At 39.6% G+C, this 18208-nt stretch overlaps 1 protein-coding gene across 1 annotated transcript in view; it reads left to right on the top strand.

Moving 5' to 3' along the window:
• The window catches only part of ANAPC4 (anaphase promoting complex subunit 4), a 36231-nt gene that overhangs the window by 12623 nt on the left and 5400 nt on the right, over positions 1–18208 (top strand). The window contains exons 11-20 of the mRNA XM_077880720.1: positions 216–280; positions 1021–1063; positions 1198–1274; positions 2693–2793; positions 2874–2925; positions 8844–8899; positions 11156–11202; positions 12424–12480; positions 13017–13073; positions 14950–15043. Of these exons, the coding sequence (XP_077736846.1) occupies positions 216–280; positions 1021–1063; positions 1198–1274; positions 2693–2793; positions 2874–2925; positions 8844–8899; positions 11156–11202; positions 12424–12480; positions 13017–13073; positions 14950–15043 (649 nt within the window). The remainder of the gene's footprint in view (positions 1–215; positions 281–1020; positions 1064–1197; positions 1275–2692; positions 2794–2873; positions 2926–8843; positions 8900–11155; positions 11203–12423; positions 12481–13016; positions 13074–14949; positions 15044–18208) is intronic.

The raw sequence follows: 18208 nt of genomic DNA, 5'->3' as shown, positions 1-18208 counted from the left end.
TGTGGGGTGAGCCGGTGGGGCTTGGAGAGGAAGAACAGGTGTTGGAAGAGCCCACTGGCTATTTTCCATTAACTGACATGCACAGAATCAATTTGAATAAGGATTTGAAGGAAGGTTAGGGGAAAGGGAGTCATGCTCCTCTAGTTTTAATTTTGAATTATACATATGGTTATGATTTTTAAAATACATGTCATGGTTTTATCCATTTTATCTAGGAGAAGAGCACAACCACTTCAGTACAAGATGAATTCATGCACTTGCTGTTGTGGGGGAAAGCAAGGTAGTAAAACTCCTATTAGGTGCTCTTGCTTTTTCTTCTTTTTGTACAGTAGTTTTTTATTTTGAAAGTAATTCGTATTCATTTAAAAAAAAATTCTAGTGCACAAAAATAAAAAATAGGTATTTTTCTAGACTTTTCTATGCATTTTTGTAAATGTAATCATTTTCTGTGTCTGTAATATATGTATGTATTTCTAAATGTGTAAAAAAAATTCTAATATTTTATGACCCCATCAATCTTTTCCTTTATGGTATCTGCCTTAGTAGATTCTTAAATCTTAGTGTTATTCTTAAAAAGACCTTTCCTATCTTAAGAGTATTCAGAGATTGTTCTGTATTTTCTTCTAGAGTTTTTTTTTTTTATGGTTCATGTTTTATTCCATTTACATGTTCCAGATTTGATTTATTTGGTTGTATGCTAGAAGACTAACCTGTTTTTCCCTGAAGGTTTAGATAATTGCCCAGCATAATTTATTGAGTAGTACACTTTCTCCTTATGGATTTGAAATGCCCTTTTAGCATCCAGTACATCTTGAATATATTTCAGTCTGTTTCTGAACTTTATTGTTTCCTGTTTTCTCTCTCTTCCTTTGTGAGTACAACAAAGTCTTAATTTTTGTTAGACTGTTTCTTTCTGTTTATTTGGTTTAAAAATGTTTTTATTTTGAAATTTGCAAGTTTTAAGTGATGCATTCACATTTTGGATAGAGAAAACTAAAAATACTTTCTTTTTCATTGTAGTGCTGAACTTCAGACCCTCTTAATGAATCAGTTAACAGTAAAGGTACAGTTAAAATACCTTTCTATTTAAATGGCTATGTGCACTTTCTTGATTTTTTTTTTTTTTTTTTTTTTTTTTTTTAGAGCAGCACACAATATCTTACTTATATGCTAAATGTATTTTTTCCTCTCACTTAGGGCTTAAAGAAGCTTGGCCAGTCGATAGAATCATCATATTCCAGTATCCAGAAATTGGTTATAAGCCACTTACAGAGGTATGAAGGTGATGTCGAATTTTTGGTATTATGTCTACATGTACTTGCTGTTGGTGTTCTTCATCAGCTGGCATTCTCTTTTTGAGCTTTTTCTAGCTAAAATTGTTGCATTGGTACTTGAGGGGAATCTTGGGGTGCCCAAGGTTTAAAGAATCAATAACGGTAATTCTGCTTTATGAAATAATTTTCAAACATCTTTTCACCGGGCTGAGCTCTCTGTCTGGGATTTCTTTTCTCAGACAAGCAGGAGGTGTATTTTGAAAAGGCATATACCCCTTTTTGAGCACAAAAATTCAGTATTTTATCATTGTACAGTTTACAAGGCATGTTACGTGTTTTTGCATTTAGCACTTTGGCAAGGTGTTGATTGTGATTATCCTCCTTTTACACAAGAAGAAACAAATTCAAACCTGCCTGAAGTTACTGAGCATCAGTCACAGCCAGACTCTCTCCGATCTTCAGGTCTCCTCCTATGTCTATCCACAGCTCCCTCACCACAAGCAGTGTGCTTGTGGCTGCTCAATGTTTGACTTAAATTTTGATAAATCCCTTTATGCTGAATTCCCTATCCCTCACTACATCACCTCAGCCTCGGATCACTACAGTGCCCTTCAGCCTGGTTTCCAGTCCACAAATACATTTGTGCCCCTCGAATGTATTCCCCACAGCAGGTCTCATCAGGTTATTCTTACTGCTCACAGGACCAAGACTCTTGCATGGCCTTTAACACACCTTCCTCTCTGCTTCATGCACACTCGTGGCTTTATCGGACTTGACCTATTTTCATCCTACCTAGGGCTTTTGTGCATCCATCTTGCCTTGTGGATCACTCCACCCTGCTCTTACTTGAACCCCTTAGCTCGGATATCACCTGTTCTGAGAGGCCTTCCCTAATTCCCCAGATTTGGTCAGGTATTATTCCATTACACTCACAATTGTGAGCATTTCCTTCGAGTCATTTATGATTGTTGGAATGATATACTATCTGACTGTGGTTATGAGTGTCCTCCCCACGTGAGACTGTCCATGCCATGAGGATCCTTTCATTTTGTCCCCAGTATCTAGTGCCTGGTTTAAAGTCAAAACTTAAAGTTTGTTGGATGTTATATACACAGCTCGGGTGAATAAGATGACCATCTGACTATCTTTATTTAGAGTGCCAGGGCTAACTGTAAAACACAATGTGATCTTGTAAAATTTAATTTCATGCTCATGTATTCATCTGAGTCAGTCAGTCGTAACGATTCTGTTACAGTTTTTAGAGAAAATTTCGAAAAATGATCACTTCCCATAGAAAAAAATTAAAGTTACTTTCAGTTTTTATTTCTGAAAATTTGGAAATGTTTAGGTCAGGTAGTAGCTGCCTGCCACCTTGAGGATAGTAATGATGAGAATTTTTTTCTGTTCTGTTTTGATAGTGGCTCCGAGTCTTTATTATACCACTTGAGTGAACTGAAAGGAATGGCTTCATGGAAGCAAAAATACGAACCTCTTGGACTAGATGCTGCAGGAATTGAAGGTAGTAATTTATTTTTTCAATAGAATACATTAAACACACTTGAGTTACTTGACAAATGATATTTATTTACTTCTCTTTAGATGCTATTACTGCTGTGGGTTCTTTCATACTCAAGGCAAATGAGCTGCTTCAGTAAGTATTGGGATACCTAGAATCACTGGATTGAAAATATTTTATTCTCATAAGCAAGAACCTAGCAGACTGTGATTTTCTTAAAATGGGTCTTTAAATTTTTATCAAAATTATTGCCTTCACATGATTAAAACAAGCCAATAACCCAGCAGTTTCATCAATCAGAGTGGTGTTTTACTCTCCCTACCCCCATCCTCACTCCAATCCCCTCTCAGAGGGAATCCTTTTAATTCCTTTGACTGTGTCTGTTTTTAGTTCTTCTGAAGGTGTGAAGAAGTTCAGTTCTTCTGAAGTGACTTCCCCACTTCTAAGTTGTATAATAACTATACCGCATTTCTTTTATTTACTCAGTTTTAGAAATTCTTATCTGTGTTTGTTTTTCCTAGACTTTGTTTTCTTTCTTTTTTGCGTTGTCTGCCTTTGTCACATCCTCAGATTCTTCCCCTGTCTCAAGGGCAGTATCACCCCCTGGACTCACCCTCGATCCCTGACATCTCCTCTGACCTACCCTCCCCCACCTTGACACCCATCTGGATGTGCTGCTCCAGCTCTCCTGGCAGCTGTCACATAGGTACTACAGTGCTTTCACGAGTTAGGTCCAGACTTAGGATCTCCTTTATTGCTTGCTTTCTTTAATCATTTTGTTGGAAAACATCCTCCAGTAACTTACTCAGAAAATAGCTACAAAACAACAAACTCTGGATCTTTTCTCCTTTACACATAATTGATGGTTTCCAGTGGGTATAGGGTGATGAAGGGGAAAATTCGTTTGCTCAAAGAATTTTGTAAGTATTGCTCCTTTGTGTGCCAGCCTTTTTGTGGCTAATGGAAAGTCCGGTGCTTCTGATTCTCATCCCTCTCTAGAGTTTTTTTTTTTCTGTTTGTTTCTCATCTCTAAAGTTTCATTTTTTATCCTCGATATATTGAAATTTCACAGTAGTGTTTTTAAATGTGGGTCCTTTCATTGTGCTGAGAATAAGAAAATACCATTAGAACCTGAATTCTATTGTGTTACTATTTTGGTAATCTCTTTTTCTCTCTCTTTTTTTAAATTAGATTTTTGTTCTAGAAACTTGGGTCAGGTATTAAGCCATTAGCTAATCCTTGTCTTCTGTTTTTCCTCACATATTTTCATATCTATGTCTTTTCCGTTTCATGAGAAATTTTCTTAATTACCCAACATTGTCATTCATCATAGACATTTATTAAGTACTTAACCTATATTTTAAACATAATTCTAGATGCTGAGAATATAGCAGTGAACAAAACTGATAAAATCTTTATGGATCTTACATTCTAATGCGGTGGGATAGACAATACAGAAATGAATCATTAAACTATATAGCAAGTCAGATAGTATAAGTAGTGGTGAGAAAAACCAAGGACGGAAGAGGGACCTAGGGGATGTGATTTTATATAGGGAAGGCTTCACTGAGAAGATGATGTTGAAAGGAGTGAGTCGTTGGTATTTGGTAAAAGAGACAACAAATGTGAAGATGCTGAGTTTGGAGCATGCTAAGTTGGGAGCCACTATAGCTAAAGTGAATTGAATAACAGAGCGTGAGAGATAGAGGATGAGTTAAGAGAGGTCTTGGAGGATAGGCCAGATTGTGTAGAGCCTATAGACAATTGGAAGGACTTTGGGTTTTACTCTGGATTTGAGACGAAGCAATCAGGGTCATGGAGCAGTATATGACTTAGGTTTTTAAAAGATTCTCTTGTTATTTACTTAATTCTGAGAATAGATTATAAGAGGGCAAGGATAGAAGCCAAAAGAGAAATGGTGGCTGGAATCTAGAGAGGTCAAAATCTGGGTATATTTTCAAAGTAGAAATAATAGGATTTGCTGAATGATTCTATGTGCATGGTAAAATAAGAGTCATGGATAATTATGAGTTTAGGTTCTGAGCACCTGGAAGAGTAGGATTGACATTTACTGAAATGGAGAAGACTTGGAAGAGAATATATAAAATATATATGTGTGTTTTATGTTTCTCAATTTGGGTTTATCTGGTATTTTTATGATTAGATTCAGGTTATACATCCCTGGCCAGAATACTATATAACGGTGGAGTGTCCTTCTCAAGGTGTCCTATCCAAACGATGCCTGTCTGGCCCCTCCTTAATGATGTTAATTTTGATGACCTGGTCAGTGTGTTAGCCATATTAAATTTGAAATGTCTGTTAAATACCCTCATGGAACCGTCAAAGACATTGTTGATGAGATAAGATGAATATTCAAGGGAGGAGTCCAGGCTGGAGATGTTAGTTTGGGAGCCATCAACATGTTGGTGTTATTTCAAGCCATGAGGCTAGATGAGGTAGTGAGTGTGCTTAGAGAAGAGGACAGATAAGAAGACTGAGTGATGGGCTTTCCAACATTGAGGAATGGGGTTGATAGAGAGCTTGCAAAGGAAATTGGAGAGGCAGAAGGACCAGGAGAGTAGGTCTCCTGTAGGCAGAATAAAGGCAGCATTGTAAGGAAGAATGCTAAGTCAAGATTAAGATCAAGAATAGAACAGATAATCAGAGTATTACTAGGATTGGTTATTGGTGACCTTGATCAGAGCCATGTCACAGAGTCATGGGTGCTGTTGGGATACAGAATGAGAGCAGGTGCAAAGAAAACAGCAAATGTAGTCTCTTGAGTTTTGTTATAAAGGGAAATGGCCAGTCGTGGGAAATAGTTATTGGGTTTTTGTTTTTTGTTTTTTGCCTTACAATGGGAGAAATTAGAGCATATTTATATATAAGGGGTGTTCTCCAGAAGGGGAACAACTGATGATGGCAGAGAGAGGAGAGGAGTGCTGGAGTTAAGAGTATGGGAGGGGACGGCCATGTGCATTGGGGAATTGGGCTGGAAAGATAGTTTATCCATGATTACGGGGGAGAAGCCTATAGGAAGAGTCACAGACACTAGTCTGTGAGCACATGGGGGCTGGGGGAGGTTCACTTCCAACTGTTCATTGTCTTCATGAAACAGGAAATGTGCCAGCAGTTGGAAGGTAAGAGTGGGGAGGTGGCTTACGAATGAAGGAGATGCCGCGACCCGGTTGTGTAGTGCAGTGGGAGAGAGAGGGGCGGGTGCTGGTTAGTGCTTACGTGAGTGTAGAAGTCAGACACAACTCTGTGTCTTCCTCTGCTGGGGTCAGCTGGCTGCCAGGGCCCAGGACCCGTGAGCGGTTGGATTTGCTGGGCTTGGTGACCAAGGTGAAGCAAACGTGGGACGAGGGAATTCAAGCCAGGGCATGATTAAAATGAACCTGGAATTGGAGCTGGTTCAGGAGGGAAGGGAGGACGCTGAGTGAGTGAGGCAAGAGGAGAGGTGGCAGAGGCCGTGGGCAGCAGTCTTGGTGACACGAGAGCTGGGGTGCTGGAGAGCGGTCGCTGGGAAGACTGGGGTTGTTGGTGAGTGGCCTGCTGGACGTTGAGATTTAGAGGGTTCCAGTTGCCAGTGCCGGGGTCTAGGCTGTAAGCTCTGGAATAGGTGGTCGAGCTGAGGTGGAGGGCGTGATGTGACCTGAACCGTCGCGTCAGATTCTTTGTCATGGCAGTCCTTGTCTTTCAGTTTCCCAGAGTGTCTTCCAATTTCTTTAATCATTTTTCAAAGCTGTGCTCCTGCTTTGTAGGTGACGTTTTCGCAAATCTCGGAGGACATTAATTAGATATTTTTAAAAGTCTGCCGTTGCCTGAATCATCTCTACTTCCTGGGTCACTTTTCTGTTTGTCCTGGTCTCTTGTTGCAGGCTTTCTTCTCATATCTGATGCTCCCTCCTTTACTGATCTTTATTCAGGAGGCAATTGCAGGTTGGCTTGGAATCTCTGAGACAGAGCCACAGAAAGCCGGCTTGAGTCCTGGAGCGCCAGAGCTTGGCTGTGGGCCACCAGTGCCCACACCGACCACCTCAGCTCTTCCCAGCTTGTTCGGTTTCCTGAAAGAACCCCGTTCGTTTGCTTTTGTTTGGAAGGTAGACCCCTAGGCATTTGTGTTGTCGGGGAGAGAACATACTGACTGCTCTGTATTTCACTTTGCGCCGGGTCCAGCCCAACGTCATCCCGGGGCTGCTATGGAACTTGACATTTCCAAGTCTGGGTGTCCCTGGGATTCTACAGGGCAGGTGGCTCCTTCCTGACTCTTCTGCGTGTCCTGCATGTGGCCGCCTCTGTTGCGCAGCCTTCCTGACATTTCTGAAATTTCTTTCCTACTGTCCTTTTTGTTTTAGGGAGTTTATAACACACCCCTCCCGCCACTCCATTATCATTTTAATGGGGTTTTAGATGGTAGAGGTTGTGCTCAGAAGACAAAACGAGAGGAGAGATGACTGCTTTTCCTGTATGTTGAATTATCTTTTGGTTCACCATGTTTGTAGAGTAAGCATAAAATATTAAGCTTTCTGTGATCACTTTCCAACATGAACAAAAGTAGTTTATTTAAATTCTTGCTCCTTTGAGGTAAGTTGAATATAGCATTATTTCAGGTTGTAGACAGAAATTGAGGCAGTGAGAATTTTGATGTTAGCCTGTAGCAGAGTAGGGATGGCCCAAGGCAGGGGAGGGGAGGTCCAAGTATTGATTAGGAAAGACAGAAAGGAACTTTCCTTCTCTTTTTTCATTTTTGCCACAAGAGAATTTTTGTTTTTTGTTTTAAGATTTTATTTATTTATTTATGAGAGACAGAGACAGAGAGAGAGAGGCAGAGACACAGGGAGAGGGAGAAGCAGGCTCCATGCAGGGAGCCCGACATGGGACTCGATCCCAGGTCTCCAGGATCAGGCCCTGGGCTGAAGGCGACGCTAAACTGCTGAGCCACCCAGGCTGCCCCAAGAATTTTTGATCATATTGCTTGGTAACATAAGAGATGTCAGTCTTTTTTTGTCAAGTGTTTTACTCTAAGAGCCAGGTTAACAAGACCTACCTCCCCAATAGTATGAAACTTCTTGCTTGGAAGGGGCTTTGAGGGATCCCTGGGTGGCTCAGCGGTTTAGCACCTGCCTTCAGCTCAGGGTGTGATCCTGGAGACCCGGTATCGAGTCCCACATCGGGCTCCCTGCATGGAGCCTGCTTCTCCTTCTGCCTCTCTCTCTCTCTCTCTCTCTCTCTCTCTCTCGTGAATTAAAAAAAAAAAAAAAATTGCAACATCCTTTGGAAAAAAAAAAAAGGAAGGGGCTTTGAGATTTATGAAAGAAAAGTACAGGTGTTCTTAGTTGCTTAATTATCTTGTAGATGTGAGCTTAAAGAGATTTTTAAAAAGTGATACCCCTGTCCATATTTAGAGATTTTTTTTTCATCAAAATGAACAGGACTTCCGCTTAGAACACTTAAATTTGGGTTGTGCATTTCTGTAAAGCTCAAGAAAATTCAGTTTTTGAGGTCAGTTACTTAAAGCATCAAAAATTGATTTCCAAAAATCATGTCCACTGATACCAGAGGTAGCAGCATAGTACAAATTTATGATGATTTTCTGTTGTGTTGATGTTTTTTCTTCTTACTGACCAGTGAATATTTTTTTAAACTGAGAATAATGCTGAAAACGTTTTTTCTGACTTTTATTTGCAAAGTTGGAAAAGAATTTCATACTTTACTGAATGCTGGAAAGACTATTACACAGTTTGTGGCAAGGCTGTTATAACTAGTTGGAATCTGACTTGCTTTGTTTTTGAAAAGAACCAGGATTTGCTCTTCTGAAGCTTTATTTTTAGGTATGTGTTTGATTTGTAAAATCAAAGGTTTAAATGTCCTCCAGATAGGATAAAATAGAATGGTAAGGATTATTATATCCCACAGTTGAACGATGATACATGAACCGCACATAATTTTTTTTCTGATTTCTTTTATTTTTATCTTTTCAGAGCTATAGATAGCATGAAAAACTTCAAAGCGTGTTTTTTTTCTGATTTCTTTTATTTTTATCTTTTCAGAGTTATAGATAGTAGTATGAAAAACTTCAAAGCGTTTTTTCGCTGGCTTTATGTGGGTAAGTTAATTGAATGAAGCATTCTTATTACTTTAACACTTCTTTTAAAATTGTGGGAGTACCAATTTAGAATATTTCAGTTACTCTGGTAAAATTTCAAGTAAGAGGAAGAGAGAATGGCCTAAGTGACCCCTCTTCTGTATCACCAGCCCCAGCTCCCAAAGGAGATAACTTGTAGCATCAGCTGTCCCTATCACTCATTGATGGTTAACCTTTTTTTTTTTTTTAAACCTTGTAGTGTCTCCTTGGGTGAAAGTAACATTTTTGAATCTCTGCTACGTAGTAGGCACTGGTAGATGTTAGGTTTTTTCAAAAGAGAGGGGGAAAAATAAGATAGAGCCTCTGCCCTTCAGTACTGTATTTTCTGAGCTGTTCCTTGATCTTCTGTTTCTATATCTATGCCTTCCATTATGGTGTCCCATAGCCACCTATGACTCTTTAAATTAGTTGACATTATGTAAATTATACATTCAGTTCTTTAATCATGCTACACACATTTGAAGTACTGAGAAGCCACACACTGTTGGTGCCTACCACGTTGGACAGCACTGAACGAGGTTTGCAATATCCTTTCTGTCAGACACTAATGCCCTAGCTAACTAGAATGCGGACCATTTAGTGTTTCTTTGGATCTCCACAGTGTCTTTTCATTCATTGTAGGTAGTTAACTGGTATTTATTAACTTGATAGTAAGTGTTTTATTGCTTACTCTACAGTGTGTGCATATTTTATGGAGGTCCCATTTGTACTATTTTTGTAAACCACCCCACCTTAATATCCTTGAAATGATCCAACATATGCTCCCTTTCAACACAGGAAAATTTAGTTACAAACAGGATTTATCCCATGTTAAAATTCTAAAGAGTAAAATAGAAGGTAAATTATTTGTAATATGCTCACAGCTTTTAAACAAATGCCTAAATCTTCAATTCTGATATCTTATAAACAGACTTTGTATTTGTCAGCCTAATGTAATTGCTTGTGATTAAAAAAAAAAAAAGAATGGGATCCGCAGATGTTGGCATTTGAAATTCTTCATTTTTTTCTCAAAACCGTACCGAGGCTAGCCAGAATGGGGAGCCAGAGTGTTTATCAGGCCAGCCTGTTTAATATCAGGGACGCTGATTAGAATAAATTACAATATTAAAACTGAATGAGATCTTTGAAATAATTTTCTTTTACAGAAGAGGTTTGGTTTTACTTGTAATTACTGGTGTAGTTGAGGCAGTTTATAGTCTTATTGCATGTCCTAACTCTAATGAGAAGCCTGATTAGAAGAGAAATGAATTACTGCTCAGTCCTTATCATTAGAGCGGAACATTGCAGAAAGCACACTGGATGGGAGAACGAGAGGTCTAATTATAATCCTGGCTCTGCCTTTCGTTGACTGTACTGCCTCGGTTTGCTCCTTTTTGAAAGGTAGCCTCCATGAAGGCAGGAACTTCTTTTATACTGCTGTGTCCCCAGCACCCCTGCTATGCTCAGTGAGTAATTTTTGGGAGGATAAATGAATGAATGAGTGGACTAGATTCTGGCTTGTTTTTCAGATAATTTAGAAGTTTAAACTAATTGAGAACAGTTTCTAAAATTATCTGTGCAGAATCACATCCAGCATGCTCACTCCTGACCGAACGCAATTAAGGGAGATATGCAAACACTATGCAAAAGTACATGCAGCATTCTCCTTGACTCTGGTGGACATAATACAAAAACACAGCCCTCTGAAAGGACAAAATGAATCAGCCGCAGAAACTAAAGAAAGTCTATAAATATACATGTATGTAAGTGTAAGTATATACACATAAGTCTTAGTACAAATATCTTTGTGTAGCCAAAACCCAGGAGAAAGAAACATGTTTGTTTGGTATTCTAAGGCTTTTGGAGGAATGAGTTGCTTGCAGATTTTAAGAGAAGAAACATCATATGTTAGGAGAGGAATGAATCCCTGCATACATAGTCTTCACACAAGGCGGCAGTCACATCGAACTGTCTGGAGTGGCAGTGGGTTGAGTTGAAGGAGAAAATAAAAAATACTAGTTTAGAATTGTTAGACCAGCCATTCTGAACCTGAGAATAAAAGTCAAATTTAAAGTCTTCACGCTTTGGTTTTTAGAAGGAAAATCTGTTTTCCTTGGTGAAAAGATTTCTTTAACTCTTGAAGACTTAGGCCAGTGAAACACATTTAGTCTTTGAAATGTATCTGTAATAACGTCTGTAGCTTTCCTTTAAAGATTGTTTTTTAATTTATATTTCCAGCAATGTTGAGAATGACGGAAGACCACGTGCTTCCAGAGCTGAATAAGGTAGTAATGTTTCCCAGTGTGCTGAATATTGCTCTGGCTGAGCTCAGCTTTGCTGCTCCTCTTGGTATTCTTACACCATTGCTAGTTTCCAAGATATCAGGCTGTAGACGCTAAAATATATCTTAGTGAGCCTTTGATATTTTCTTTAAAAAATTTGTTTTACTTACTTTTCATCTTGCAAAATACCTTTACCATGGTTATCTAATTTTATAATTTTCATGTTTATAGAAGATTTTGTATTCTGTATCATGTAGGGTGCTTCTGTTCCATATTTATAACTTCCTTATGTTTTGAATGCACTTTTATTTCCTTGGAAATCTGGTACTTTAGATATTAGTCCCAATGCTGATATCTGGTAAACAGTAGTTTCTCCGACGGTAAGGATTGTGACAATTGGCAGTGGAATTTGCTTTAAATGAGGCCTTTCAGACTAGGGCAAAATTCCCACCTGAATTCTGTGGCTCACTCATCCTCACCTCTGCCTGCGCTCTGATTCAGATAGGTGAGATAATATGGGGCCTGAGAAAATGGAGAGCATTAAAATTAGCCTCAGTGGACTGCATGAATAAGGGCTTGCCATTCTGGGACTCTTACAAGGAGCAGGTCTTTTATGCTAGGATGACTGGCCTGGCAAAACAGGGTTCACGGTAGCTGTTTCTCTGATATCACGGTTACTTTTGTTTGGGGAAATAAAATGTGTTAATTGTTGGGGAGAGGAGTAACCTCCTTGTATAATTTTGTGAGGCCTGAAGAACTGGAGTGGGGTGGTGGCAGGGTCACTGCAGGAAGCAGACATCGACCCCGAGGCAAGCATCACTGTTGAGTTGTAGGTCTTCACTCAGGTCAAGACTCCTTCTCTGGACATACAGTCTCCTCTTCCAAAGCAAGGACCCTGCACACACAGTCTTACCACGAGGCCTAAAATAATAAACCAAATTTAGACCATCAGGAATTCTGTAGCTGTTGGATTAGCTGATTGGAAAATGGGTTTAAAATGTTCGATTACATGCTTGTCAGAGCCTTGAGATTTCATATTTTCACAGTTGCATAATCTTTTGGATTTCTATTGATATTTCTTTGAAGGAACTTTGCCTCCTTGTACCATGGCTTTTAGAAGATAGTAAAAAAGGTCACATTTATTATTACATAATGTAGGTTATATCGAGAAGCTTTCTTTTGTCTTGATTTGTTTTTCTTTTTGTTCCTTTTTGGTTTTGATAGATGACTCAAAAAGATATCACATTTGTTGCTGAATTTCTTACGGAACATTTCAATGAGGTAGGAAATTGGTATTTCTGTAATGCTGTTTTTTTAAAAAGAATTGAAATAAACCTGGGTAATGGTGAGAAGTAATCACATTTAATCCAACTTAGTTGACATTTTTAGCAGTTGTGCTTTTTAAACTATCGAACTAATTAATGGAAATAGTTAACTTTAGAGGCTTTATAAACTCAGCTTTTGTTTGGATGTGTGTTATACAATCCCTAAAAAAAAAATAGGATAACTGCTACTAACAGCTCCCTTAAAAAATTAAGCTTTTCGGGCAGCCCTGGTGGCTCAGTGGTTTAGCGCCATCTTCAGCCCAGGGTGTGATCCTGGGAACCCGGGATCGAGTCCCACATTGGGCTCCCGGCATGGAGCCTGCTTCTCCCTCTGCCTGTGTCTCTGCCTCTCTCTATCTCTGTGTCTCTCATGAATAAATAAATAAAATCTAAAAAAAAAAAGTTAAGCTTTTCATTAAGTTTAAGAATTTTTTCTTTATCTTTTGTGAGTTGACTTAAGAGTTAAACTATGCTTATGCTTATTCTTTCTAGGCTCCAGACCTTTATAATCGAAAAGGAAAATACTTTAATGTTGAAAAAGTTGGTCAGGTATGGGCTTTTGGAACTTAGTTATTACTGTTTTTAGAAATTATTAAAAACTAATGTTAAAACTTTAGCAGTGTTAGTCTTTATTATCCAAAATTTCTAGAAAATAATACAATGCCGGCTTACACATCAACTCTGTACTTTTAGTAAAGGACCAAAAAGAGGAGCCATTTTTATGCTTCTGGTCTCAGAACTCTTAATAATGATTGAAGACCCCGGAGAGTTTTTGTTAATGTGGGTTATATTTATCAATGGTAGATATTAGTAGGCATTGAAAATTATGGTATTAAATACAAAATTATTTAAAAGTAGCAATAATTCTACTTAAACATTACATGTTAACGTAAATATTTTTAATGAAAAATAAATGTTTTACAGAACAATTTAGTGAAGAGTGGCATTGTTTTGTAGTTTTGCAAATCTCTTCGATGTCTGGCTTAATAGAAAACAGGTTCTCAGAGATGCTTTTTCAGTCTGTTGTGATGGGTTTTTTTGGTTTATGTCTGCAAAGAAAATCTGGCCTCACAGGGGTGTTAGAAAGGGAGAAGTATTGTAATGGCTTTTTCAGGTAATTGTGGATGTTTTTTGTTATTATACCAAGTCTTGATAAGAGATAGTGTCTTAAAGATTGGCTTTAATGTGGAATCTAAAATTACATCAGTGAACTTTTCATACTCTGATACATTAAAATCCATTCATCTGTCTTGGGCTTTGAATGGATCTTTTACCCCTGCGTGATTTTGTAATATTATGTATTGATCATTTGGAAAATACTGGTTACTGAGTTATGCAGATCTTCCAAATGCTGACACCTTTCTTCATGCAGTATCCAGAAATCTGATATTATGAATATCCGTACCAATATCATCAGAAAATCTTTAAGTGCTATGGCTGTCAAGCACACAGTGGCAGATACAGATTTTCAGAAATTTTAATTTTTGCTTAAATGTTTAAATTTTATCGTTGGCAACAAATACTGTCAGTTGTTTTGCTTAAAGTGACAGGCTTGCTTTATTTTCAAGAAAGCGTCTACCAAATGCCCACATACGAATAATCACAGCTTATCTGCCAGTCATTCTTTCAAATAAAAATGGAATTCCGTTAACACCAACAAAGGGCCTGGCTTAACTCACAACTAAAACAATTTCTTAAATGTTTTTCCTCAGGGTAGCCATCGTATTTAGGTATCAGCAGACGTGCTTTGTGTATACTTCCATTTCTGTCACACAGAATTTTTAGAAGATTTGTACTTCAGGATTGAGATTTAATAAAATTGATCATTTTAGTAGCTCCATTAACTAAGAAGTGAAATTATCAGTATGCTGCAAACAGGAATACGCTGCCCATAGTATGGCCTGAGGCTTTGCCACCTGGCCCCAGCAGTTATCCCCACTTGTGCTTTTGACCATCAGTGCCAAGGTCCACACAGTTGAAAGGGCAAATCACATTTTGAAATTCTCAAAATAGTATTGACCTCATGGATCCTAGCATCTTTGGAGCTCCTAGGGGTCTGTGGACCATACTCAGAGGACTCCTGCCCTAGAGTAGATTGATAGTTGATACTTTTAAAATTCATTTATAACACGTGCATACACACGCGCAAGATTAAAATGTACTTCGTGAACATGGAACACCAAATTTAAACTCAGTCTGTGGTCTCTGCATCTGTACCATTCTGACTTTCAGGGGTTTGCAGTTTGCTCAGTGGCTCAGCATTTAGTGAATTTTGGTCACTTTGCATGAAGTAATAGCAATATAGTTTCAGAGCCCTTGGCAGTAAAACAGAATCATTTAAATAGAATAGTGTTAAATATAAAGTCTTTGAAGCCTCCTTCTTTGGTTTACGACATTTAAAATTTTGATTCTCTATTAATTCTAGTACTTGAAAGATGAAGATGACGATCTTGTGTCACCCCCTAACACAGAAGGAAACCAGTGGTATGATTTTCTTCAAAATAGCAACCACCTTAAAGGTAGTTAATGAACCCAGTGGATTTTGGCTGTGTTTATACTTGATTTGAGAGCAGTATATTAGCTATGAGTATTGCCGGACAATTATTGGATATTTATCTCTGCTCTTTAGATCATTTGTGCTCTGTTGCATTTGATTAGAGAAGTAGCAAAATAACAAATAGTATATGACATTACTACAGTAGAAAACACTCTGAAATGAACTGTGATGTAGGAAGATTGCGTATTCTCAGGTATTCTCATACTGTCTGTTTAGTACCCTATAAAAAGTAGGATATTGGGAAGAAAATTATAGAGCCTGCTGGTGAGAGAAGTCTTTGGCCAGTTCCAATTTGTGAACTCCTAAAAGCCTAGTGATGCATAACACTTCTCCTGAGATTGTAGTTTTTCATGTGTACTACTTGTGCCTCTCATTCTCTAGGATCTTGAAATGTTGATTGAGTAAAATGATCCAAAATTATTAGAGATGCAACACAAAATAGCAACCACTAAGTAAGTCCGAGCTTCACTATTTTAGATACAAGTATATTTGAAGCAATATTTCTTTGCTTTCTCAGAGTGATCTGATTAAAAAAAAAAAAAAAGCGTGCTCTGATTACAGTCTATCAGTTTCTTAGATCCCTAGGGTAATGGCCCCATGCACATATTTCCTCCCTGAATGCTCTGAGAAACCCAGGGGGTAGGCACCCGTTACCATATTTTCTAACAAGGAAGTTGAAATTCAGAGAAGGCCCAAGATCACAGAAGCTAGTATATAATGGACCCACGGGTTCTGCTGACCTCAAAGCCTGAGTTTTTAACTCGACTCAGTGGTAAACTCTGCTACTTCTATCTGGTTGCTGTTTATCTGAATAAATGAATGACTGAAGATAGATCGGGGAGGATAGAATTCTCTGAGGCCCAGAACTTGGCTTATTCCTCTTTTGTTCTAACCCTAGAAGTCCAAATTCTTCTTCTTTTTTTTTTTTTTTTCCCAAAGGTTGTATTTATTTATTCATGAGAAACAGAGACACAGAGAGAGGTAGGACACAGGCAGAGGGAGGAGCAGGCTCTGCTTCTCTGCAGGGAGTCCGGGTCTCCAGGATCATGCCCTGGGCCGAAGGCGGCGCTAGACCACTGAGCCACCTGGGCTGCCCCAAATTCTTTTTCAGAGAAGGACATTCTGTATTGCTTGAGATCTATTGGTGTCAGTTAGTTATTGAGTAGAGGGAGAATAAAGGTACAGCTGACTCAGCCCACAGCTGTGTTTCTTCAGGATGCCTCCGCAGCCTGAGGAGGGCTGACAGCAATGTGCCAGCAGCAGTGGCACCTGGACCCTGTCTGGGAGTGGGCTGATAATGGTCCTGAGAACTTCACTGAGCTAAAAATAGACCCTACCCCTTAATTCTTCACATCTCATTTCTGTGGATGAACAGGAAGGCCTAATCTTAGCTATGGGCCCCATGTTTGTTTGTTTTTAAGACTTTACTTATTTATCTATTTGAGAGTGAGAGAGTACAAGTGGAGGGGAGGGGCGGGGCGGGAGGAGAGGTGAGAAGCAGACTTCCTACTGAGCAGGGAGCCAGACACAGGGCTCGATCCCGGGACCCTGGGATCATGACCTGAGCCAAAGGCAGACACGTATCCTACTGAGCCACCCAGGCGCCCTATGGGGGTCCTGTTTAACCAAGGTAACACTTCATATTATTAACTCCATATCTTAAATCCTTGAAGTTTTATGTGAACGGGGAGAAACTCATTAATTCTCTAGTTTCTTAGTGTGGAGAAATATGGGCTCTCATTATGAACATTTTAAGATTTATTTATTAGAGAGAGTGTGTGTGCACAGGTGCACTGGGAAGGGGCAGAGGGAGAGAGAATCCCAAGCTGACTGCACTGAGCCCGACACAGGGCTCCATGCCATGACCCTGAGCCATACCAAGAGTTGGACTCCCAGCCGATTGCACCACCTAGACCCCCCATCATTATGGAACTATTAAGAAAACCTTCATGAAACGTCTGTCTAGCACTTTGCAAAAATCACATGCTAAGTATTTTGTACTTTCTCAGGATAAGTGAAGGAGAGCCAGTGTTGCATGATGGGTAAAAGTTGGTGCTCTGGGCAGCAGGGTTTGGAATCTGCTCATTTTACTGATGAGAAATGAGCTCATTTTACTGGGGTTCAGAGATGTGAGGCAATCTGCCCTCAGCCACATTGCGAGGCAGTTGTACAGCAGAAAAGCAGTTGTGACGATGAAATAAATGTGGATAAAGCACTTAATGCCTGACGCTCAGCTCCCGAGCAGTCAGCATGCTAGCGTGTGACACTGACACTCCCGACAACAATTCTGACACCCACTGGGTGTCCTGCAATTCAGTCGTGATGCTAACTACCACAGGTTAGTGTGTGCTAAACCCCACAGGTTCCCTGGCTCGGTCCCCGAGACTGCCCGCGTCTCAGACTTCAGTCTTAAGTATCAAGTCCCTGGGTGGCCCACACTTCTGTCCCCACAGCCACCCCCTCTTTGCAGGTTGATAATTTGCTAAAATGGCTTACAAAACCAACACTTCATTTAGGTTTCCTGCTTTATTATAGAGAGACAAGTCAGAACAGCCAAGTGGAAGAGATGCTAAGGGCAGGGTTTGGATGGGCTCAGAGCTTCCATGCCTGCCCTGGGCCTGCCACCCTCCCACGGCCTGGACCCTCTGAAACCCGCTTGTCAGGGCTTCTTTGTGGGGTTTTCATTATGCCAGTTGATTGAGGAAACCATTGACTATCGGTGATTGGACTCAACTATAGCTCCTCTCCCCTCCCTGGAAGTTGGTGTACAAGGGCCGAAAAGTCCAGGCTTCTCATCGGGACTTAGTCCTTTCTGGTGACCACTTGTCATCCTGAAGCCATCTAGGGATCTACCCAGCCTCACCTCATTACAACGAAAGATGTTCCTGTCACCCTTATCAGTCAGGAAATTCTGAGGATTTTTGAAGTTCTGTGCCAGGAGCCAGGGACAAAGACCAAAAATATCTTTCTCTGCTCCCAAAGCATCTGTCACCTGTGGGGAGGTTAAAATGTTAACGTGATTAAAACTCATTTTGTCCAGCATAGCTGTGCCATGAGATGCCTCGAGTCAAGGAAGCCTACAGAGCTGAGTAGAAGAGGTGGGCTTTGGGAGTCTGAGGGTTGGATT

Source organism: Canis aureus, chromosome 2 (genome assembly GCF_053574225.1).
Source record: "Canis aureus isolate CA01 chromosome 2, VMU_Caureus_v.1.0, whole genome shotgun sequence".
NCBI lineage: Eukaryota > Metazoa > Chordata > Mammalia > Carnivora > Canidae > Canis > Canis aureus.
Note: the sequence above shows the minus strand (reverse complement) of the source record. Positions and strands in the feature narration are given on the sequence as shown.